This window comes from Chiloscyllium plagiosum, unplaced genomic scaffold, assembly GCF_037043375.1.
Source record: "Chiloscyllium plagiosum isolate Xiang-an unplaced genomic scaffold, Cpla_swu_hap1 HiC_scaffold_18, whole genome shotgun sequence".
Taxonomy (NCBI): Eukaryota; Metazoa; Chordata; class Chondrichthyes; order Orectolobiformes; family Hemiscylliidae; genus Chiloscyllium; species Chiloscyllium plagiosum.
This window is the reverse complement of record NW_028270156.1, coordinates 15,723,199-15,748,006: the sequence shown is the minus strand read 5'-3', so window position 1 is coordinate 15,748,006 and position 24,808 is coordinate 15,723,199. Positions and strand designations below refer to the sequence as shown.

The 24,808-nt window shown below is 45.2% G+C and overlaps 1 protein-coding gene across 5 annotated transcripts in view; it reads left to right on the top strand.

The window, feature by feature from the left end:
• The window catches only part of lrp4 (low density lipoprotein receptor-related protein 4), a 402,640-nt gene that overhangs the window by 326,291 nt on the left and 51,541 nt on the right, over positions 1 to 24,808 (top strand). For all 5 annotated transcript variants that reach the window (XM_043705467.2, XM_043705466.2, XM_043705468.2 and 2 more), the window contains exons 17-28: positions 3,811 to 4,019; positions 4,604 to 4,685; positions 6,293 to 6,398; positions 7,537 to 7,738; positions 8,119 to 8,308; positions 8,453 to 8,584; positions 9,844 to 9,984; positions 15,099 to 15,185; positions 16,135 to 16,306; positions 19,315 to 19,477; positions 19,831 to 20,056; positions 22,668 to 22,971. In XM_043705467.2, the coding sequence (XP_043561402.2) occupies positions 3,811 to 4,019; positions 4,604 to 4,685; positions 6,293 to 6,398; positions 7,537 to 7,738; positions 8,119 to 8,308; positions 8,453 to 8,584; positions 9,844 to 9,984; positions 15,099 to 15,185; positions 16,135 to 16,306; positions 19,315 to 19,477; positions 19,831 to 20,056; positions 22,668 to 22,971 (2,014 nt within the window). The remainder of the gene's footprint in view (positions 1 to 3,810; positions 4,020 to 4,603; positions 4,686 to 6,292; positions 6,399 to 7,536; positions 7,739 to 8,118; positions 8,309 to 8,452; positions 8,585 to 9,843; positions 9,985 to 15,098; positions 15,186 to 16,134; positions 16,307 to 19,314; positions 19,478 to 19,830; positions 20,057 to 22,667; positions 22,972 to 24,808) is intronic.

Below are 24,808 nucleotides of genomic sequence, written 5' to 3'. Positions count from 1 at the left end.
GCTATCTTTCCACAGGTGTCAGGGTGATGCTGCAAAATATCAAAGTGACTTTTATGGAGACTTCCTAAACTTTCCTTGCCTATCTTGGCAGTTAAAATATTCTGGTCATGTGCTCCAGTTCACTCAGGGTGTCAGAGTTACTATTGCAATGAGCACTTTTTTACATGTCTGATGTAGTCTGGAGTTGTGGCCAGTGCTGATAGACAGAAGCTCTTGGTACAGACGGTAGCCATAGAGACAAAGAGATGCACAGCACGGAAACAGACACTTTGGTCCATGCCGACCAGATATCCTAACCAAATCTAGTGCCATTTGTCAGCACTTAGTCCATATCCCTCTAAACCAATCCTTTTCAAATATCCATCCAGATGCCTTTTAGATGTTGTAATTGTACCAGCTCCACCACTTCCTCATTCCATACACTCACCGCCCTCTGTGTGAGAATGTTGCCCCATTGGTCCCTTTTATGTCTTTCCCCTCTATCCTAAACCTGTGCCCTCTAGTTCTGAATTCTCCCACCCCAGGAGAAAGTGAGAACTGCAGCTGCTGGAGATCAGAGTTGTAAGTGTGGTGCTGGAAAAGCACGGCAGGTCAGGCAGCAAACGAGGAGCAGGAAAATCGACGTTTTGGACATAAGCCCTTCATCAGGAATGAGGTTTGTGGACCAGGGCTGCTGAGGGGTAAATGGGAGGGGGATGGGGCTAGGGGGATGGGGCTAGGGGGAAGGTGGCTGAGAATCCGATAGGTAGACGGAGGTGGGGGAGAAGGTGATAGGTCGGAGAGGAGGGTGAAGCAGACAGATGAGAAAGACAATGGATAGATCAAGAGGGCAGTGCCAAGTTGCAGGCTTGGGACTGGGATAATGTGAGGGGAGGAGAAATGAGGAAACTGTTGAAATCCACATTTATCCCACGTGGTTGCAGGGTCCCAAGGTGGAATAGGAGGCGTTCTTCCTCCAGGCATTGGGTGGTAACAGTTTGGCGTTGGAGGAGGCCCAGGGTCTGCATGTCCTCGAAGGAGTGGGAGGGGGAGTTGAAGTATTCAGCCACAGGGCGGTGGGGTTGGTTGGTGTGGGTATCCCAGAGATATTCTCTGAAATGATCCGCAAGTAGGCATCCTGTCTTCCCGATGTAGGGAAGACCACATCGGGTGCAACATATACAGTAGATGACATTGGTGGAGATAATGGTAAATTTCTGTCAGATGTGGAAGGATCCTTCAGAGCCTTGGACGGAGGTGAGGGGAGTGGTGTGGGCCCAGATTTTGCACTTTCTGATGTGGCAGGCGAAGATACCGGGATTGGGGTGTGGGCAGGTGGGGTCATGGACCTGATGAGGGAGTCACAGAGGGAATGGACTCTCGGAATGCTGATAGGGGTGCAGAGGGAAATATATCTCTGGTGGTGGGGTCTATTTGTAGGTGGTGAAAAGGGCGGAGGATGATGCGATGTATGTGAAAGTTGATATGGTGGAAAGTGAGGATTGGGGGGGGTTCTGACCTTGTTGCGTTGAGAGGGGTGGGGTTCAAGGGCAGTGGTGCGGGAAGTGGAGGAGATGCACTGGAGGGCATTGTCAACCATGTGGGAAGGGAAATTGCAATCTTGGAAGAAGAATGCCTTCTGGGAATTTCTAAGGTGGAATTAGCCATCCTGGGAACAGATATGGAGGAGGAATTGGGAATAAGGGAGGGCGTTTTTACAGGAGGTAGGGTGGGAGGAGGTGTACACTAGATAGCTATGGGAGTCGGTGGGCTTGTAGTAGAAGCCCACCCCCACCCCCAGGGAAAAGAACCAGAGGACACAGATTAAAAATACGGGGTAGACCATTTAGGACAGAGATGAGGAGAAACTTCTTCATCCAGAGAGTGGTGGCTGTGTGGAATGCTCTGCCCCAGAGGGCAGTGGAGGGCCAGTCTCTGGATTCATTTAAGAAAGAGTTGGATAGACCTTTCAAGGATAGTGGAATCAAGGGTTATGGAGATAAGGCAGGAACAGGATACTGATTAAGGATGATCAGCCATGATCATATTGAATGGTGGTGCAGGCTTGAAAGGCAGAATGGCCTACTCCTGCACCTATTGTCTATTGATGCTATTAGCTGTTTTGTGTAAATTATGTTGAATCCTGGTCATGGGACAGCTATATTTTTTGTAATGATTCCTGTTCTTTGAATTTTATTGACCCAATTGTAGTGGAACAAAAGGACAATATACACCTTTGAGTTGGCTATTTCTTTCATGTAGCATGTGAATAAGATGCTTTGATAGTCAACAAAGGGAGTACGTGTGCCTGAATATATAATCACCAGCTGGTAGTATACTGAACAATACTGTCTACTTGTTGGCACTTGTAGATTCTAATTTAAAGTAGGAAGATATTTTAATAGCAGTGAGAGGAATGTAGAGTTGATTGGAATACCAGATGGCATTTAACAAGATGTATTCGACTAAATAGTCCTTTAAAACTGCAGTTGATCCATCATTAAGAGATACAATTATAATTTATTTAACAAACTGCGATATGAAGGCCAAGTACAGAAGTCACATGACACCAGGATTTAGTCCAACAAGTATATTTGAAATCACAAGCTTTCAGAATGCTGCTCCTTTGTCAGGTGACTTGTGATTTCAAATAAACCTGTTTGACTCTAACTTGGTGTCATGTGACTTCTGCTGAAAATGTGTTGCTGGAACAGCGCAGCAGGTCAGGCAGCATCCAGGGAACAAGGGAGTCGACGTTTCAGGCATAAGCCCTTCAGCCCTTCCTGAAGAAGGGCTTATGCCTGAAACGTCGACTCTCTTGATCCTTGGATGCTGCCTGACCTGCTGCGCTGTTCCAGCAACACATTTTCAGCTCTGATCTCCAGCATCTGCAGACCTCACTTTCTCCTCCGTCATGTGACTTCTGGCCTTGTCCACCCCAATCCAACATTGACACCTCCACACAAAGGTCATGTAAGAGTAGAACATGTTTGTAAAGTGCACAATCCAGATTGGTACACTTTTTTTTTTTACGTGGGCCATAGGTGCTGATTACATCTTGCACCTCACTCTGGGAGTCTGACTTGCTGAGGCACCATGGACTTGTACCCATGTGTTTAGTCAGTATCTATGTCAGTGATGGGAGAGGTTTAAATCATCTTTTCATCACATGGCTGACCAAGAGGCGTCTGGCTCCTTCTGACTGCCATTGGCATGTTTTAAAATGATTTACAGTTTGATCCTTAGCAATTTTGGGTGCATCATGAACACACCTTCCTTGGCTATCAAATCCTGGAGTAGGATTCGAACTTGGAGCTTCCAGCTCAGAGGCAGGGATGCTACCCTATGCACTGCAGACCTTGAGAAACATTCAGGCTGTGCTGGGTTGTCATGTACATTGTCAGCATGTTGATTGAATTCATGATTAGGCAAGAAGTTCCATGCAACTACATTGACATGGATTGTTCGATTATTGTAATATTTGTTATTTTATCTTCAGTTGGGGGTGCTAGTCCAGATTTTGGGCAATGATGTTTCTTGATAGATATTAACTATGTTGATTTTTGAACTGCATTTGAAATGAGAATGTGACAACTCGCATCCTTACACAGTGGCAAAGAGTTGTCCAAAGAGCATTTTATTGAGGTGTTAACAGTGGATGAGTTCTCCATTGTATCTGACTCAAACAGGGATGCTGCCACTCACTGCGAAATGGAGCTGGTGCCTTCAATGTTTGTCATTTTATTACAGTTTGTAAAATGTTACATTTAGAAGAAGTTATACATGATTTTTTGAACTTAGAAGTGACAAGAGACCTTTCGGCCTTATCAGGTCTTGACAAGTTCCTGCTTTTTGCTCGAAGGACGGACATCCGTCGCATCAGCTTTGACACTGAGGACAAGTCTGACGATGTCATTCCACTGGCTGATGTGCGCAGTGCTGTAGCCCTTGACTGGGATGCCAAAGGGGAATACATTTATTGGACAGATGTTACTACCGACTCTATCAACAGGGCTAAATGGGATGGAACGAAGCAAGAGGTACGTTCATATAACCACTTCAATTGGCAGGCTGAAACCTATACATAACAAACACTAAAAAAGTTAGTCAAAGCAGATTAATTTTATGAAAAAGATATATTGCACTCAATAATTCTATAATACATTCATTCTATGAGGTTTTATCTTAATAAATTGTAGCTATTTCTAATACAATCAAAAGTAAATGCGATATATTAATTGTAGTTGATAAGAAATTAGATAATGTGGAGAAAATATTCTATTTAATTTTGGCTATTATTCAGTTAGATTAAGATTATGCAGAAGATCCAGTTGATGCTTAATCTTTGACATCAACAATTACGTTCAGTTCACTGATACTATGGGGACTGTATATAAATGCATTTTAATAAAATTAGTTTTAAAGACAAAATATTTTTATGCAGTTAATTTAACAGTGGTGAAGTCTTAAAGACTGTGTAAATATCAGAGGCCAAGATCTGATGATCTGTTAAGTGAAGGATTCACTTGGAGGGCATTTTTTAAATCTTAGAAGTTTCAGAAAGCAAAATGTTGCAGTTATATCATTCGCCATCTGACAATGTTATGCATCTTATCTTGTTCAGGCTATTGCTGTCACCAGCCTGGAAAGTCCTGCAGGACTGGCTGTTGACTGGGTGACAAACAAGCTTTACTGGACAGATGCAGGTAATCTACCCAAAATCATATAATACTCAACTTATCTGTTATTACCTGTCCCATATAGCAACAATACTCAGCTTATCTGTTATTACCTGTCCCATATAGCAACAATGAACTCAAAATGACCACAAGCAAGAACTATCAATAATTATTTTGATTTCTGAGGTGTTTTATCATGTTAATAATTGGTGAGAAGCCTGTGAAAGTGGAACTATTATCTGGTAGGGGACTATATCAGAGGTTTTTTTTAATTTACTCATGGGATGAGGGCATCACTGGCCAGGCCAGCATTTATTGCCCATCCGTAATTGCCCAGAGGGCAGTTAAGAGTCAACCATATTGCTGTGGGTCTGGAGTCACATGTAGGCCAGACCAGGTAAGGATGGCAGTTTCCTTCCCTAAAGGGTATTAGTGAACCAGATGGGTTTTTTCTGACAATCGGCAATGGTTTTGTGGTCATCATTAGACTCTTAATTCCATTTTTTTTTTATTGAATTCAAATTCCACTATTGGCTGTGGCAGGGATTGAAGCTAGGTCTGCAGAACACGAGCCAAATTTATGAGTTAATCATTGAACGATAACACCACTTGGCCATTGCCTCCCCTCCCGGTGCACTGGTGCGAGCTGTGGTTGTGGGTGCGATTTTACTGAATTAGATATTGTTGTTTTAAACCCACATACGGGTCACCCTCAAGGCTCAGTAATTAAGGGTCGATGATCAGTCCGAGATTTATTTGGCTGAAGGAGAGGGAATTGAATGAAAAGAGTACTCCATATCTGTACCAACAATACCTTCCAACATAGCACAATGGATCAGAGTTTTGATACCCTTCATCTTAGGCAGTCCCAGGGCGGCACGGTGGCTCAGTGGTTAGCACTGCTGCCTCACAGCACCAGGGTCCCAGGTTCGATTGCAGCCTCGGGTGACTGCCTGTGTGGAGTTTGCACATTCTCCCCGTGTCTGTGTGGGTTTGCTCTGGTTTCCTCCCACAATCCAAAGATGTGCAGGCCAGGTGAATTGGCCATGCTAAATTGCCTGTCGTGTTAGGTGCATTAGTCAGAGGGAAATGGATCTGGGTGGGTTACTCTTCGGAGGGTCGGTGTGGACTTGTTGGGCTGAAGGGCCTGTTTCCACACTATAGGGAATCTAATCTAAATGTAATCCCTTAGAATTGAGGAAGACTTACTGCTACTCTGATTTAATAAGTTTGATTCTGGTGGGCCCAGTGCATGATTTGCAGATCCTGCCACACATTGGGCAAATGGCAACCAAAGAGATTCGGGTCGAAGGTTATCTGAGATTTCTGGTTTCCCTCCAGACTTCCTGTTTGTGTGTTGCTGTCAAATTGCCTTGATGTGTTTGGTGCTGTACCAGATGAACCTTCTCCGTTTTGCTTGGTCATGAGTCAGAGATTCTCACAAATCAGCTGGAATGATTGACTTGCTCCTGGGGAGATCATGAAAGCATTCCCCGATGTCCCTCTCGGAGCCTCCTGCTGTGCCCAAATTCTGAGTTAAGCAGCTGCTTCAAGTGCCTCATGTATTCATTGTATTAAATGTCTTGAGTTTTGCAAAGATTTTGGTTTAATACTTTTATTCCTTTTCATTTCAGGTACTGACAGAATCGAGGCCTCAAACTTAGATGGGAGCATGCGCACAGTCCTTATCTGGGAGAACCTGGATAGGCCCAGGGATATTGTGGTGGATCCGATTGGAGGGTTTGTTCACTTGACGTTGATAAGTAGTGTGACAGTTCTGCTTTGTTATTCCTGATATTATATACATCCTAAAACATTTAGCTTTGTTACTGGAAAAATTATAAATCTGTATCCTATTTATCTAATGATTCTTGTTAAATTTAAGACAGATCTTGCTGTCAGCTTTTAGCTTTTGACTCAAAGAAACAGAGAGAAAGCTGGACAAACTCAGCAGATCCGGCAGCATCTGTGAAGAGAGAAACAGAGTTAATATTTTGAGTCCGGTATGAATTCTGTATGAATTCAGTTTGAAAGAAGAGTTATATCGACTCATAGCATTAATTCTATTTTTCTTGTTTACAGCTGCTGCCCGGCCTGCTGAGATTCTCCAGTATTCTCGGTCCTTGTTTCAGATTATCAGGAGCTGCAATATGTCGCTTTAATTTTAGCTTTTGGTTGTTTCCTTTGACACATGTTGATGTGTGGGATCGATTTGCCTTTTACTTAGAGATTGTAGCATAGAGGGAATGTCACTAGGTTAGTAATCCTGGCTATTGCTCTCTGGACATGGATTCAAATCCTGCCATTAATAATTTTGGAATTGAAAGCTAATCTCAGTAAGAGTGGCTGTCCTAAAAAACATTTATACTAGATTCAAAATGTTAACCCTACTACTATCCACAGATGCTGCCAGATCTGCTGAGTTTCTCCAGCGTTGTGTCTGCTTGTTTCAGATTTCCATTTTCTGCAGTATTTTGCTTTTGTGTAACTGTAATCAGTGATTGTAAAATCCTGCCTGGTTCACTAAGATCTTTTTGTCTGCACATGACACCAGACCCACAGTCATGGGTTTGAGTTTTGACTAAAAAGGCAGAGGGGAAAGTGGAGTTCAGACCACAATCAGAGCACCCATTCAGATCTTATTGACTGCTGCAGCAGGCTTGAGGGGCTGAATGGCCTCCTCCTCCTAATTCTATTGTTCCTGTGTCCTCTGAAATAACCTAGCAAGCCACTTAGTTCAAGGGCAGTTAGGGATGGATGAAAATGCAGACTGTGCAACAATGCTCACATCCCAACAAAAATGTATTTTTAAAAATGTATCATTACACAGTTGAAACCAGTTCTTGATGTTCTTTCTCATTCTTTCTTTTTTATGTAGGTACATGTACTGGACAGATTGGGGAGCCAATCCTAAAATTGAGCGTGCAGGGCTGGATGCCTCTGAGCGAACTGTCATAATCTCCTCCAATCTCACTTGGCCAAATGGCTTGGCTGTGGACTATGAGACTGAGAGGCTGTATTGGGCTGATGCAGGCATGAAGACAATTGAGTACGCCAACCTGAACGGCACTCATAGGAGGGTAGGAGAGTTTAATCATCAATGGTTTCACTCTGAAGGAGAAAGAATTCAATCCACATTGATACCAGTTATCATTCTTAAGTAAACCACATTGATATACGAAACAATGTTTTTGCTCATCTGTGACTGGTGCTACAATATTAATTGAACATATTTATTTATTGAGGAGGGTGAGGATAGAAAAAAACACAGACCTGCTTCTTGAATAGTTGGCTCTCATCTGGGTACAGGGGTTAGATAGCTTTTTGACATTTCTATTAGGAAATAACAATATATTGAATAATTCATTTCTCTCAAGCTTCCTACTTTTTTAATTCCCCTGTAATCCGTGCTTAAAGTGGTGATTCTATTAGATCTATTTGTTGCCTTTGTTTTCTCTAGGTCCTGATTGGCAGTCAGTTACCTCATCCTTTTGGCTTGACTCTACATGAAGATAAGATTTACTGGACCGATTGGCAATCGAAGAGTATTCAGAGTGCAGATAAAAACAGTGGCCTGGGAAGAATGGTGCTGCGAGAGAACCTGGAAAATCTAATGGATATTCACATGTTCCATCGCCATCGGACACCAGGTAATGACTGCAACAGGCAGGACGCCTGAAGAAAATGCCCCAATGCTGTAGGCACAGTTTCAAGTCGAACAGTTGTGTTCAATGAACCTGTTATCTCGTGCTTTATGATTGTAACAGATTTATGTTTCATTGATTTACTTACAGTGGCATCCATGTGTAAAATAGACAATGGTGGCTGCAGTCATCTCTGCCTTCTCGCTCCATTGCCCAAGGCGTACCATTGTGGGTGCCCCACAGGCATAAACCTCCTCGCTGATGGCAAAACCTGTGCACCGGGTAAGCTGTAACTCCTCATTTATTTGGCAGTATGGAGGTATTAGAAAGAGTTAGAAATCACACAACACCAGGTGAGAATCCAACAGCCTTGTTTGAAAGCTGTCTCAAGGTTTGCACATCCTGCGGTGTCATTCCTAATGAAGAGCTTATGCTTGAAACATCGATTCTCCTGCTCCTTGGAGGCTGCCTGCCCTGCTGTGTTTTTCCAGTACCATACTTCTTAACTCTGATCTCCAGCATCTGCAGTCCTCACTTTCTCCGGATTTATTTAAAAGTACAAGCTTTTGGAGGGCTTCTCCTTCGTCAGGTAGCTGCCTGGTGAAGGAGCAGTGCTCCGAAAGCTTGTACTTTCAAATAAACCCATTAGACTATAATCTGGTGTCTTGTGATTTTTAATTTTGTCCACCCCAGTCCAACACCGGCATCTCCACGTCATGTATTAGAAAGAGGCATTCTGTTTTCGACAAAGGGCATTGATTTTCAAATGAGAGTATCTCATGTTTTGCTAGAAAAGGTGATGAGTGCTTAGAAACAAGAGTAACTTGCTGTTCATTGGCTGTAGCTTCACAGCAACCTGCTGACATTCAACATTCAACATACTGTTCGCTTTCCCACTCAGATAAAAAATTCCCATCTGAGTGGGAGGGCGAACAGTATTTGAACTTTGTTGGGATATTTATTGCTACATTGCATTAGTATTATTAATCAGCAAAGTGGCTTGAGTTGCTAGGTGTGAGTGTTGTGGTCTTTATTTTCTTTTAACACAGAATCTGGGCTTTTGAAATCTGTGGATACCCAGTTATTCATTTGTGAACACTCCTTGGATATGGTTTTCATTGGCTGGGTCAGTATTTATTGCCTCCCTCTAGTTGACCTGCCTTCCTGATACACTGCAGTTCACGTGCAGCAAGTAGACCCACAATCTTGTCATGCATGGAGCTCAGGATTTTGACCCAGTGACAGGGAAGGAAGGGCAATGTATTTCCAAGTCAGGATGGTGAGTGACTTAGAGGAGAACTTGCAAAAGGTGGTGTTCCATGAATCTGCTGCCCTTGTCCTTCTAGGCGGGAGAGGTTGCAGGTTTGGAAGGTTGCCAGAATAAGCCTTTAGAAAGCTGGGAGATAGCTAACTCTTGAAAGCGTAGCCTTGCGGTCTTCACTGAGGTAGATTATTTACTGAAATTGTTAAGTAGTTGAGGAATTTCTTTTCATATGACTTGGTATTGTTTTTAAAAGTTCATTTCTCTATTTTTATATCAGGTATGACCAGTTTCCTCATATTTGCACGGAGAACAGATATCCGGATGGTGTCCCTCGATATTCCTTACTTTGCTGATGTGGTGGTGCCTGTCAATGGATCAATGAAAAATACAATTGCAATTGGTGTTGATCCTAAAGAAGGTGATTTTCTTCTTTTCTTTCAAGGAACACAGGTGTTGCTGACAAGACCAGTATTTGTTGCCCATCCCTCACAATTGCCCTTGTTCTGAGTAGCTTGCTGAGCCACATTAGGAAATGGTTAAGGGTCAACCACATTGCTGTGGGTCTGGAGTCAGACCGTGTAACGATGGCAGATTGCCTTCCCTAAAGGACAACAGTGAACCTGCTGGGACTTAATTCATTAAAATGTTTTCCATTGACATCTTTTGAGAAATAAATGAATGAGGCTTAACTTGGATATTCATTGCTTTTCCATCACCAAGTATTAGCTAATATTGTATTTTATTTGGTTGCTAAGATTAAAGGACATGTAGAGGAATTGGCCCTTAGCTACGCTATACTGTTTAGTAAGATTGTTTCCCTCAGTATCACCTTACCCACTACTTCCATATCCCTGGGTTCCCTTTACTTACAAACATTTACTGATCTATTGTTTGAATATACAAACTAATACAAGCAGAGACCCAGAAAAGCACTTGTGGTCAAATTCATATCTTTATTGCAACAGGACTTATTCAAATAGAGGATTCCTTGTTATTCTTTCATCAAAGACTTCAATGAAATCAAGACTTCTCACTTTAAATAAAGCTACATAAACCTGTCCATGAGTAAAAGGCTGAGCAATATAAGTACATAAATTGTCAAAAATATGCGTCATGCTCACAGGCACAGAATGTAATGGTGTAATTCTGGGTTGGTTTGTCTGAGTTGAAAAGGCTGGAAACTTACATTTGATTAGTGTTTTGAGGAAAAGGCATTCTGTTTTCTTGAAATCTGCCTGTTAGAATTTCAGTATCTATTACTAAAGAAAACAACTTCTTAACTAAACTCTTGTTTCATTACACAGTCCCTGTTCAGGATTTCTGTTTTCGTAGCTGTGCTTTCCTTCAGTCTAAGTTTGTGCAGAATTCAACTGTGTAGTGCCTTTGGAGGTTCTGTTGTCATGATACTTATCCATACAATCAATTCACTTATACATACTTCTTAGTTCACCTGACATTTCATTTAAATCTGGTGGAATTTCATTTTTCAAAAAAGAATATTTCAATGACGAATTTTGGATCATTTTGCCACACAACAATTCCATCTTTCCATCCAGTCTTACCATGTCACTCTTGTACATTACAATCCATCCCCATCCCACTCTTGCCCCCATCCATCCTTTTATTAATCCTATCTGATACCTCAGGGAAACATTGTCCAGCCAGGGGAATCTGTGTTTTGGGGGTCCTGTTTTTTCTTTTAAATGAACCAACCCCCATAACCATGCCATCATTGTCACCAATGTTGTCTAAAAAAATAGAACCATATTCCTCCCCCACAACAGATGCAGCCTCAAAACCAACCAGCCAAAACAATCCAGGCAGACAAAATATTTTTATTGCTATAGATTAAACTAAAAGGCCTCAGCATTTGAAACTAATTTGGCATGGCTATAATCAATTTAATATTAATTATTTCAGTATTTTACCATTTGTGCAATTTATTCAGTAATTTATTCTGTAATACAAGATGGAATGTGGTGACATTACCCAGTTTTCACTGTACCTCAGCACAAGTGACAATATATTAAAGAAATCTATAATCTATATGGAATTACTTGGGAATCTCAGATTTGTACCACTGCAAGTCCAATGTTGAAAACAAGAACACAATTGATTGGTCATTGACTCTGATTTTGCCCCCATTTGTACACGATCGCTCTTTGCCGACCTGTCGTTTGTAGTTTTGTAAGTTGGGGGAAACCTCCACGATCGCCAGGAAGACCATCGCCGACAGATTCGCGGCCTCCGCGGGGTCCACAACCACCGGGAACAACACCGTTTCTGCATTCACCGCAGCCACTTCCGCCCCCGGAGTTGCCGTCGCCGCATCTACTTCTGCCCCCAGTGACGTCACTCGCCTGCACAATGACCATGCCGTATGGGTCCCCGATCCCCGCACCCCCATGCCGATCCCCGCCCCCCATGCCGATCCCCGCCGCCCATGCCTAACCCCCCCTATGCCTAACCCTGCCCCCCACGCCTAACCCCGCACCTCACGCCGATCTCCGCCCCCACACCTAACCCCATCCCCACGCCTAACCCCGGCCCCACTCCCAGCTCCAGTCCACACCAGGTCCTAGCTCCCAGCCCTGCCGTATTTTCACCAGACCTCCCCCTCTCTGAGGATGAACGATCAGTCCTCAGCAGAGGCCTCACCTTCATCCCCCTACGCTCCCGGATCAATGAGTTCGACACGCGGCTAGACATTGAGCATTTCTTCTGCCGCCTTCGCCTCCGCGCCTACTTCTTCAACCAGGACTCCTGCCCACCCTCTGATGACCCCTTCTCCCACCTCCAACACACACCATCCATCTGGACACCCCGTGCTGTTCTCTTACCCGCCCTCGATCTCTTCATAGCCAACTGCCGCCGCGACATTGACCGCCTCAATGGGCGGCACGGTGGCACAGTGGTTAGCACTGCTGCCTCACAACGCCAGAGACCCGGGTTCAATTCCCGACTCAGGCGACTGGCTGTGTGGAGTTTGCACGTTCTCCCCGTGTCTGCGTGGGTTTCCTCCGGGTGCTCCGGTTTCCTCCCACATGTGCAGGTCAGGTGAATTGGCCATGCTAAATTTCCTGTAGTGTTAGGTAAGGGGTAAAGGTAGGGGTATGGGTGGGTTACGCTTTGGCGGGGCGGTGTGGACTTGTTGGGCCGAAGGGCCTGTTTCCACACTGTAAGTAATCTTATCTAATCTAAAACCTGTCCACCCCTCTCACCCACTCCAACCTCTCACCCTTGCAACGTGCAGCCCGACACTCCCTCCACTCCAACCCCAACCTCACCATCAAACCAGCAGACAAGGGAGGCGCGGTGGTAGTTTGGCGCACCGATCTTTATATTGCTGAGGCCAAACGCCAGCTCGTGGACACCTCCTCCTACTGCCCCCTTGACCATGACCCCACCTCCCAACACCAAACCATCATCTCCCAGACCATCTATAACCTCATCACCTCAGGGCATCTCCCATCCACCGCCTCTAACCTCATAGTCCCACAACCCTGTACCGCCCGTTTCTACCTCCTGCCCAAAATCCACAAACCTGACTGCCCCGGCTGACCCATTGTCTCCGCCTGCTCCTGCCCCACCGAACTCATCTCTGCATACCTCAACACGGTCCTGTCCCCCTTAGTCAAAGAACTCCCCACCTACGTTCGGGACACCACCCACGCCCTCCACCTCCTCCATGATTTTCGCTTCCTCGGCCCCCAACGCCTTATCTTCACCATGGACATCCAGTCCCTATACACATCCATCTGCTTCTTCCTTTCCCGCCAAACCAACCAATACCCTTCCACTGACACCCTCCTTCGACTGACTGAACTGGTCCTCACTCCGAACAACTTCTCTTTCCAATCCTCCCACTTCCTCCAAACCAAAGGAGTCGCCATGGGCACCCACATGGGCCCCAGCTATGCCTGCCTCTTCGTTGGATATGTGGAACAGTCCATCTTCCGCAGCTACACTAGCACCACTCCCCACCTTTTCCCCCGCTACATCGATGACTGTATCGGCACTACCTCGTGCTCCTACGAGGACGTTGAACAGTTTGTCCACTTTACTAACACCTTCCACCCCGACCTCAAATTTACCTGGACCGTCTCAGACTCCTCCCTCCCCTTCCTAGACCTCTTCATTTCTATTCTCGCGCGACCGACTCAACATGGACATTTACTATAAACCGACTGACTCCCACAGCTACCTAGATTACACCTCCTCCCACCCTGCCCCCTGTAAAAACGCCATCACATATTCCCAATTCCTTCGCCTTCGCTGCATCTGCTCCCAGGAGGACCAGTTCCAATACCGTACAACCCAGATGGCCTCCTTCTTCAAAGTCCGCAATTTCCCCCCAGACATGGTTGACGATGCTCTCCACTGCATCTCCTCCACTTCCCGCTCCTCTGCCCTTGAGCCACGCCCCTCGAATCGCCACCAGGACAGAACCCCACTGGTCCTCACCTACCACCCCACCAACCTCCATATACATCGTATCATCCTTCGTCATTTCCGCCACCTCCAAACGGACCCCACCACCAAGGATATATTTCCCACCCCACCTCTAACAGCGTTCCGGAAAGACAACTCCCTCCGTGACTTCCTTGTCAGATCCATACCCCCCACCAACCCAACCTCCACTCCCAGCACCTTCCCCTGCAACTGCAAGAAATGCAAAAATTGCGCCCACACCTCCCCCCTCACTTTCCTCCAAGGACCCAAGGGATCCTTCCATATCCGTCACAAATTCACCTGCACCTCAACACACATCATTTACTGCATCCGCTGCACCCGATGTGGTCTCCTATACACTGGGGAGACAGGCCGCCTACTTGCGGAACTTTTCAGAGAACACCTCTGGGAGACCCGCACCAACCAACCCAACCGCCCCGTGGCTGAACACTTTAACTCCCCCTCCCACTCCACCAAGGACATGCAGGTCCTTGGCCTCCTCCATCGCCAGACCATGGCAACACCACGCCTGGAGGAAGAGCACCTCATCTTCCGCCTAGGAACCCTCCAACCACAAGGGATGAATGCAGATCTCTCCAGCTTCCTCATTTCCGCTCCCCCCACCTTATCTCAGTCCCAACCCTCAGACTCAGCACCGCCTTCTTGACCTGCAATCTTCTTCCCGACCTCTCTGTCCCACCCCCTCTCCGGCCTATCACCCTCACCTTAACCTCCTTCCACCTATCGTATTCCCACTGCCCCTCCCCCAAGTCCCTCCTCCCTACCTTTTTTCTTAGCCTGCTTGGCACACCTTCCTCGTTCCTGAAGAAGGGCTTATGCCCGAAACATCGATTCTCCTGTTCCTTGGATGCTGCCTGACCTGCTGCGCTTTTCCTGCAGCACATTTTTAAGCTCTGATCTCCAGCATTTGCAGTCCTCACTTTCTCCTAGTTGATTGAAACCTGAATATGTCTGACCTTGTGTGAGTCGAGAGCATACAAAGAAACAAGCAGGTTGTTGAGTCATTCAGAAATTAACCCTTCCACCCAGCAGAACTGAAGAAGTGTCTTTTTACTTTAGGCAAGGTGTATTGGTCAGACAGCACGCTGAATAAAATCAGCAGGGCAGATCTGAATGGATCCCAACAGGAAGACATTGTAACAACAGGTGAGGGGTCAGTGCCAGTCTGCATATCTTGTAATATTCTGTAAAACAGTGAGGTTCCATAGATGGACAAATGGTTAGAATTTAATGCCCTCTCCCATTGCAGGTTTGGTGGATGGGAGAGTGTTCGACAAAGCCCCACCACCTTCCACGGCAGGAGGACTATTGGATTGTCTTTCTGTCCCATTGCCAATTCAACTAGCAGCACACATAAGGGGGTGGTAATTGGTGGTAGTATTGTCTACTGAGAGCTGTTACCCTCCCTTTGCTGCTGACCCAACTCTGACCTACTCCTGTGAGGCACTAACCTCAAAATCCTCCCTCCCCTCCCGCTACTGCCATTCATCTGAGTCTATCGATGGTCCTAAGATATAGTACTGGCAGCAGCCACTACCGTCCCAATGGTACTGCTGAGCACTGCGAATCTGCTAGTCAGATGCTGGAAGCTCTCAAGGGTAGTGCAGGATCCTACTCTGGGTCCTTCATCTGGGAGTGGGTCTTTTGCTGCTCTGCCCTATCCCTGATTGGCACATACTTTGCCAGGTAACTTCTGAAAAGAAGCAGTTTGGGTTCTGCAGCTGGTTGGTGAGACTGCTGTTGGCTCCATCAAAGACCTTCCCAAATCTCTTTGGTAGCTGCACCAAATGCGTGGTTTATTGGGTCCCAAGTTTTTTTGTCATTAATAATAGACTATAAGAAGTTAATTGTGTTTTGATATAATGTATATGACCTGGTGAACAAGTCCTCCTCTGCCATTCTTCAGTTTTAATAAACCTTTGAGCCAGGAGCTCACCTATATAGTACCAGATTAATTCTCATCTCTGTTGGAAGCAAAGCATAGAAGCTTGTTTTTCCTAACTCAGAATAAATTTACGATTGGAAGCGAGTGTACGATGAGTGTAATTCCAGAATAGGAACAGTATATTGTGTCATCGGTGTTTTCTCTTCACAGGGTTAATGACTACCGATGGATTGGCAGTGGATATCACAGGCCGTAAAATATATTGGACAGATACAGGGACAAACCGCATTGAAGTTGCTAATTTGGACGGAACAATGAGGAAGGTTCTGATCTGGCAGAACTTGGACAGTCCGAGAGCCATTGCTCTTCATCATGATAAAGGGTGAGTAGGCAACTCATAATTACCTGCCAATGGGCTATGTCGTTGAATAATAAACTCATTATTTTTAAATTGTGGTCTTATGTATATAAAATAAATGTAAAATAAATAATTTATTCCTAAAAATAAAGCAATGTGTGAAAATGCAATAACTAAGTGGCAAATGGTTTTCTGTTGATTGCACTATATATTCTGTGTTGGGTCACAGTCTTAATGTTGAAGAGTGCTGAGGAGTATTTGAAGTCCTGTAAATGCATTTCTTTAAATATGTTGCTCGACTAAGGAGTCGGTTTGCCTTAGTTGCGAGTGCACTTGCCTCTTGGGCAGAAGGTGCAAGCTGTAATGCAATGTCAAGCACATCGTCTGCCAGCACTGCAGTGTTGTAATGAGGGGGAGCTTCATTGCCCAGGCTTCACTCTCTTCTTCAGGCTTATAATGGCAGCCCTGGCTGTTTATTCAGGTGGGTTGGAACAGGACGAAGGAATTATTTTGAATCACTTACAGCACAGAGTTCTTCCGCTGTCTTGGCAAATATTATTCCCACAACTACCACCAGAAAAAACAGATTAACTGTTCAGTCATCTCATGTGCTGTGTGAGATGTTCCTGTATGCAAATAGGGGCCACATTCACCTCAAGAAAGAAATGACATTGAGTTGCATTTTTGACGGACTGAGGATGCTCAAACATGTTTTACAACCCCAACGAAGGGTAGTATAGCTGTAAGGGGGGAGACATTGCATCCAATAAGCACACAGCAAAGTCCTGCCAACAAATGATGAAAGAAAAATCAAATACTTGGTTTTATTGTTATTGACTGAAAGATAAAGAATGGCCAGGACACCAGGAGAGCACCTTTTTGTTTTATTTTGAATACTACAAAGGAAACTTTTCCGTCTACTTGAGGTGATGTCTCTTCTGGAAAACAGCACCCCCGACTGTGCAGTATTGTGGAGGTATTGCATGTGGGTATCAAGGCCTTATGCTCAAAACTCCACCCTTCGATTCCGAGCCAAGAGTGTTACTGCTGAACTAAGGATAATAACAATACCCACAAGTCAAGAAACAGAATGAATTAATTGGCTGTGAAATACTTTGATATGAGTCAAGAGTGGTGCTGGAAAAGCATAACAGGTCGGGCAGCCTCCAAGGACCAGGAAAATCGATGTTTCAGGCAAAAGCCCTTCATCAGGAATGAGGCTGGGAGCCTCGGGGGTGGAGAGATAAATGGGAAGAGTTTGGGGCGGGGGGGGGAAGGTAACTGAGAGTGCAATAGTTGGATGGAGATGGGGTAGAAGGTAATAGGTCGGAGGGGAGGGTGGAGCGGATAGATGGGAAGGAAAATGGACAGGTAGGACAGGTTATGAGGGCAGTGCTGAGCTGGAAGGTTGGTACTGGGATAAGGTAGAAGGGGAAATGAGGAAACTGGTGAAATTCACATTGATGCCATGAGGTTGGGGGGTCCTGAGGTGAAAGATGAGGCGTTCTTCCTCCATGCGTCGGGTGGTTCGGGAATGACAATGGAGGAAGCCCAGGACCTACATGTCCTTGGCAGAGTGGGAAGGGGAGTTGAAGTGTTCTGTCATGGAATGTTTGGGTTGATTGGTGCGGGTGTCGTGGAGATGTTCTCTGATGCGCTCTGCAAGTAGGCGCCCTGTCTCCCCAATGTAGGGGAGACCACATTGGGAGCAACGGATACAGTAAATGACATGTGGAAGTGCAGGTAAAATGTTGATGGATGTGGAAGGCTCCTTTGGGGGCCTTGGACAGAGGTGAAGAGGGAGGTGTGGGCACAGGTTTTGCAATTCCTGTGGTGGCAGGGAAGATGCTGGGAGGGGAGGGTGGGTTGTTCGGGGGCGTGTACCTAATGAGGCAGTCGCAGAGGGAACGGGCTTTATGGAAAGTGGATAGGTGTGGGGAGGGAAGGTAGGGTCCATTTGGAGGTGGCGGAAATGGCAGAGGATGATGCGATGTATACAGAGGTTGATGGGGTGAAAGGTGAGGACCAGGGGGGTGTTCTGTTCTTGTTGCAATTGGAGGAATGGGGTTCAAGGGCGGAGGTGCGGGATGTGGATGAGATGCGTGGAGGGCATCATCATCCACGTGGGAAGCGAATTTGCGGTCTTTAACGAAGGAGGCCATCTGGTGTGTTCTGTGGTGGAACGGGTCCTCCTGGGAGCAGATACGATGGATGCAAAGGAATTGGGATTAAGGGATAGCATTTTTACGGGAGGCAGGGTGGGAGGATCTGTAGTCCAGGAGGCCGGGTGGGAGGAGGTGTAAACTAAGTAGCTGTATTACACGTCCTCCCACCCTGCCTTCTGATTACATCTCCTCCCACCATGCCTCCTGTACACCGACTCATTTCCCCTCCCCCCACCTTATCCCAGTTCCAGTCTTCCAGCTCAGCACTGCCCTCATGACCTGTCCTAGCTGACCATCTTCCTTCCCACCTAACCGCTCCAGCCTCCCCTCAACCTATCACCATTACCCCCCACCTCAATCCACCTATCGCACTCTCAGCTACCTTCCCCCAGCCTCACCCACTTCCCATTTATCTCTCCACTCCCGAGGCTCCCAGCCTCATTCCTGATTAAGGGCTTTTGCCCAAAATGTTGATTTTCCTGCTTCTTGGATGCTGCCTAACCTGCTGTGCTTTTCCAGCACCACACTCTTGACTCTAATCTCCAGCATCTGCAGTCCTCACTTTCAACTAAACATTTGATATGTCATGTGGATGAGAAAGATGTTATACAAATCCAATTTCTTCTTAACGTTTTCCTCTGCTATTTTAATACATTGCAACAATGGCTAATTGCACTTGATTGCTAATAATAAAATGGTTGTAAATCTGGTTATTTTAAGAATATGCATCCCACCATTTCCTATTAATTGTCAAGTGTTACTGCTAACCAGTAGATAAATTCTTCAACAATTGTCCCATTAATGTTATTTAATGTTCGACAGTAAAGATCCAGATTAACTTGAGACCTTTCTATTGTACATTGTTAGGTTCATGTACTGGACAGACTGGGGCGAACATGCCAAACTGGAGCGTGCTGCAATGGATGGATCAGACAGAGTGGTTCTTATTAACAGTAACCTGGGATGGCCGAATGGTTTAGTGATTGACAAAGAGGGCTCCCGTCTCCTGTGGGCAGATGCGCACACTGAGGTACATACACTGGTTCTGAGGCAGAATCAGTGCAGCAAACAATTGAAATAAAATCTATAGCATGAAATGACAGCCATTGCTATTTTCATTGTTTCCCCAAAGCATGTTTGTTGTCATCAGGAATTTTTTTGTCTTCCAAGATGATATTTTCAAAGCCTGGTTGTGATCAAAGAATATCTTATTTCTACAAGAACACTGTGTTGGTCTCAATAGTTTTAATCCTCATTTGACATTGACTTCCACTTAAAATTGTGTTCAATCATTTTTTTTTGTGATTTGCTTTGATTAGCACTGTTGCACTTGTCCGAAGACGAATCCTATTGTAGTTCACTACAATGTCTTTTTTTGCCCAGCGTATTGAGGCAGCAGACCTGAATGGTGTGAACCGCCGTACCCTGGTTACACCAGTTCAGCACCCTTATGGTCTGACTCTGCTCGATTCTCACATTTACTGGACAGACTGGCAAACACGAAGCATCCAGCGAGCAGACAAGAACACAGGCAATGACATCATTACAGTGCGAGGCAACTTGCCTGGGCTCATGGACATTCAAGCTATTGACCGAGCTCGACCTGTCGGTATGTTCCATTCCGTTGTCGGTATGTTCCATTCCGTTGTCGGTATGTTCCATTCCGTTATCGGTATGTTCCATTCCGTTGTCGGTATGTTCCATTCCATGTTCTATTTCATTGCTTGATAGAATAGAACTTAAACATTGCTAAACTCAATACAAAGTCAAGAAAAATAGAAAACTTCAACCTTGTGTCTGTTCTTTAGCAGTGTTAATGTTGATTATGAATGTTGATTATGTTTCATATTTCTTGCTAGTTGATTTCTACTGTGTGCGTGGAAGGCTCTTCTCTGAACCTATATCCATAAAACCTTGATGACCATAAAATGTATTAACTGTTATCACATTCTATTGCTTTTTCATATCATCCTTTTCCATTACACATTTCTATTTCCACGTTTATTATGGAATCAGTTCTTTATAAACTTCTCATGCTATAAACTTGTCACACAATCCTGACAGCACCTCAAAGCAACGACTCTCGATTCCTCGGCCTGTACTGCAATTAACTTTCAACCAACTCTCTACATTCTGCTTTCATAATTGGCATGTTTTCCTTTATATCAAACCAAAGTACAGTGTGCAAATGAGAGCAAAATATTTCCTTTCTGAGCGGGAATGGAAGTTTTTAATATTTGCCATGGGATTGGGGCACCATGGTGAGGCCAGCAATTGTTGCTCAAGCCTTAATACCTTTGAGAAGATGATAACGAGACACATTGTTGAATTGCTGCAGTCCGTGTGGCATAGCTGCAGCTCCACAGTGCTGTTAAGGAGACAGATCAAGAATCTTGTCAAGATTAGAGTGGTGCTGGAAAAGCACAGCAGGTCAGGCAGCATCCGAGGAGCAGGAAAATCAACTTTTCGGGCAAAGGCCCTTCATCAGGAATGAAGTTGGGAGCCTCGGGGGTGGGAGTTGAATGGGAAGGGGTGGGGCTGGGGAGAAAGTAGCCGAGAGTGCGATAGGTGGATGGAGGTGGGGGTAAAAGTGAGAGGTCGGAGAGGAGGGTGGAGCAGAGAGGTGGGAAGGAAGATTAACAGGTGGGACTGGTCATGAGGATGGTACTGAGCTGGAAGGTTGGAACTGGGGTAAGGAGAAATGAGGAAACTGGTGAAATCCACATTGATGCCCTGGGATTGAAGGGTCCCGAGGCGGAAGATGAGGCGTTCATCCTGCAGGCTTCGGGTGGTGAGGGATTGGCGGCAGAGGAGGCCCAGGACCTGCATGTCCTCGGCAGAGTGGGAGGGGGAGTTGAAATGTTCGGCCACGGGCAGTGGGGTTGTTTGGTGCGAGTGTCCCGGAGATGTTCTCTAAAGCACTGTGCTAGAAGGTGTCCAGTCTCCCCAATGTAAAGGAGACCGCATCAGGTGCAAGGGATACAGTACGTGACATGTGGAAGTGCAGGTGAAACCTTGATGGATGTGGAAGGCTCCTTTGGGGCCTTAGCTGGAGGTGAGCGGGGAGATATGGGCGCAGGTTTTGCAATTCCTGCGGTGGCAGGGGAGGGTGCCAGTAAGGGAGGGTGGGTTGTTGGGGGGTGTGGCCCTGACCAGGAGGGAATGGTCTTTGTGGAAAGCGGAAAGGGGTGGGAAGGGAAATATATCCCCGGTGGTGGGGTCCATTTGGAGGTGGCAGAAATGTCAGTGGATGATGTGATTTATGCGGAGGTTGGTGGGGTGGAAGGTGAGGACCAGGGGTTGGGGGGGGTGTTCTGTCCTTATTGCGGTTGGAGGGGTGGGGTTTGAGGGCATTGAGGGACATGGATGAGATGCATCGGAAGGCATATTCAACCTTCACCCCCACCTCCATCCACCTATTGCACTCTCAGCTACCTTCTCCCCAGCCCTACCCCTCTCCCATTTATCTCTCCACCCTCAAAGCTCCCAGCCTCATTCCTGATGAACACCTTCTGCCTGAAACGTCGATTTTTCCTGCTCCTCGGATGCTGCCTGGCCTGCTGTGCTTTTCCAGCACCACTCTAATCTGGACTCTAATCTCCAGCACCTGCAGTAGATCAAGAATCTTGACCCAGTGATTGTGAAGAAATGGTAAATTAATTCCAAGTCACGATGTTGTGCAGCATCTTTCTGTACTCTTAAGTTTTGTTTTGTATGAATTTCTTATATTTTTGGAGTTCAAGCTTTTCTGAAAATTCCATTTCCTTTTCCATTAATCTCTGTATTTTTCTTACCGTTGAAGTTTTCTAATCTCTATTTCCCATTCCATTCCTCTCCTCTTCTTTCTTCTCCTCAAGCTTTTAAAATTTTTCTTCCTCTCTAAGTCAAGTCCTTTCATTTCTCTAAGTCTTTTTTTTCTCATTTCTAACTGTATCGTAGCTAATTCTAGTTGTGGCAACTCAATTTCCTTTCCTTTCATTTTAAATGTTGGATATTCATTTTAAGCATCTCCTTCTTTCAGAATCCTATTTTTGTTTCTACTGTCAACTTATCTTTTAACTCGTTTCAGTCAACAATCTCAAATGATCCAGTTCTGCTACAAATTTCCATTAACACTCCAGGGGTCCTCAGGAGTGATAATACCTAGTGGATGATATCTATCCCAGGATTCAGTTAAGCAGATCTCACATTGAGAGAAGTTTTGCTTTGTCTTTGGGCAGGATTTAACAAGTGTAGTGTCAGGAATGGAGGCTGCAGCCATCTCTGTCTCCCACGCCCTGGTGGTATCACGTGTGCGTGCCCAACAGGAATCCAGATGAAAAATGATGGGAGAACCTGTGACAATGCTCCCGAGACGTATCTGCTCTTCTCTAGTCGTGGCAGTATTCGCAGAATTTCTTTGGACACAACTGATTATACAGACGTGCATGTTCCAGTTCCTGAGTTGCACAATGTTATTTCCCTGGATTATGACAGTGTGGAGATGAAGGTTTATTATACGGATGTCTTCCTGGATGTGATCAGGTAACGATGCAACATTGCTAGTGAACTGCAATTCAATGTTGTTTTAAATGTGTGAATAATGAATGACTAATGTTTCTTGCTTTAGCCTTGAACTAGAAAAATCAATAACAGATGATCTTGTTGAAACACAGTGGCACAGTGGTTAGCACTGCTGCCTCACAGCGCCAGAGACCTTGGTTCAATTCCCGCCTCAGGCGACTGACTGTGTGGAGTTTGCATGTTCTCCCCATGTCTGCGTGGGTTTCCTCCGGGTGCTCCGGTTTCCTACCACAGTCCAAAGATGTGCAGGTTAGGTGAAGTGGCCGTGCTAAATTGCCCGTAGTGTTAGGTGAAGGGGTAAATGTAGGGAAATGGGTCTGGGTGGGTTGATCTTCGGAGGGTCGGTGTGGACTTTTTGGGCCGAAGGGCCTGTTTCCACACTGTAAGTAATCTAATCTAATCTAAAACTGCGTACAACCTGTCTATCCCTCTAGGATGTTTCTCCTGATTTAAAATCAGGGAGCATAATTGAAAAAGAAAGGGAGGTGGTGCACCTTAAATTTGAGATGAGGACAAATGATCTTACTCAGAAGGTAGTGAACTGTTGGAATTCTGTTGCACACACGGCTGTGGAACTTCAATCTTTCAGTATGTTTAAGGTGGATATTGATAGATTTATAATAAAATACCAAAAGAACTGCAGATGCTGGAAGTCAAAACAAAACCAGAAATTGCTGGAAAAGCTCAGGATGTCTAGCAGCATCTGTGGAGAGAAATCAGAGTTAATGTTTCAGGAGGCAATGGCCTAGTGGTATTATCGCTGGACCCTTAACCCAGAGACCTGGGAAATATTCTGAGGACCCAGATTCAAATCCTGCTATGGCAGAAGGTGGAATTTGAATTCAATAAAAATCTGGAACCAAGAGCCTGTGATAACCAGGACTCCATTGCCAATTGTTGGATCATCCATTTGATTCACTAATCTCCTTTCGGGAAGGAAACTGCCATTCTGATCTACATGTGACACCAGAGCCACAGTGATGGGGTTAACTCTTAACTGCCCTCTGGGATGGGCAATAAATACGCATTACCCAGCGATGCCCTCATCCCATGAATGAGTTTTAAAAAAAAGGTAGGGTGACCCTTTGAGGGCAATTTCTATGATTGTTTTCTGATTTACAGCATCTGCAGTTCTTTCGTTTTCTTATTGAAAGGCATTAACTTGCTTTCTTGATTGAAAAGAATAAAAGATTAATTTTATTTTAGGAAAACCCAGAGATTGGAAAGCTTTCGGGCAGTTCTCAGAAAACCTGACTGGGGTCAAAGATCAAAACAGTTTCTCCTGGAGAAAGCAGTTAGTTCAGATCAGTTAGGAAACAGGTCACCTCAGTGTTAAGGGCTTTTGTTTGAAAATTCCAGACTAGTGGTGTTTTTAACCTCAGTTGTGTGATTCATCAAGGAAGGGTTAATGCTTTCGGTCCAGGGACCTCCATCAGATTGATAGATGTTTGATTACTGCTGGCATATATTGCAATGGGGTGATAAAAGGCGTTGAAGTGTTCAATCAACTTCGATTGTATTGAATGATGGGGTAGCCTCTATGGACTGAATTGCCCGTTCATGCTCCTAATAATTGACTTTGTCTCCAATTCTCACCCTTACCACGTGTTCACACAGTCCATCCCTAATCCTTTCCTACCTGTTCTTCTCTGACACCATTTCTAATTCACTGAATTCTACCGTCTGCTAAGAAATTACCCAGTGAAGGTGAGAAGCTGCTTCCTAAAAGAGAAATCACTGGAAGCTGAGCCAGCTTCCTTACACATCTATGGCACCTGGTTACATAGTAACTGTTCAC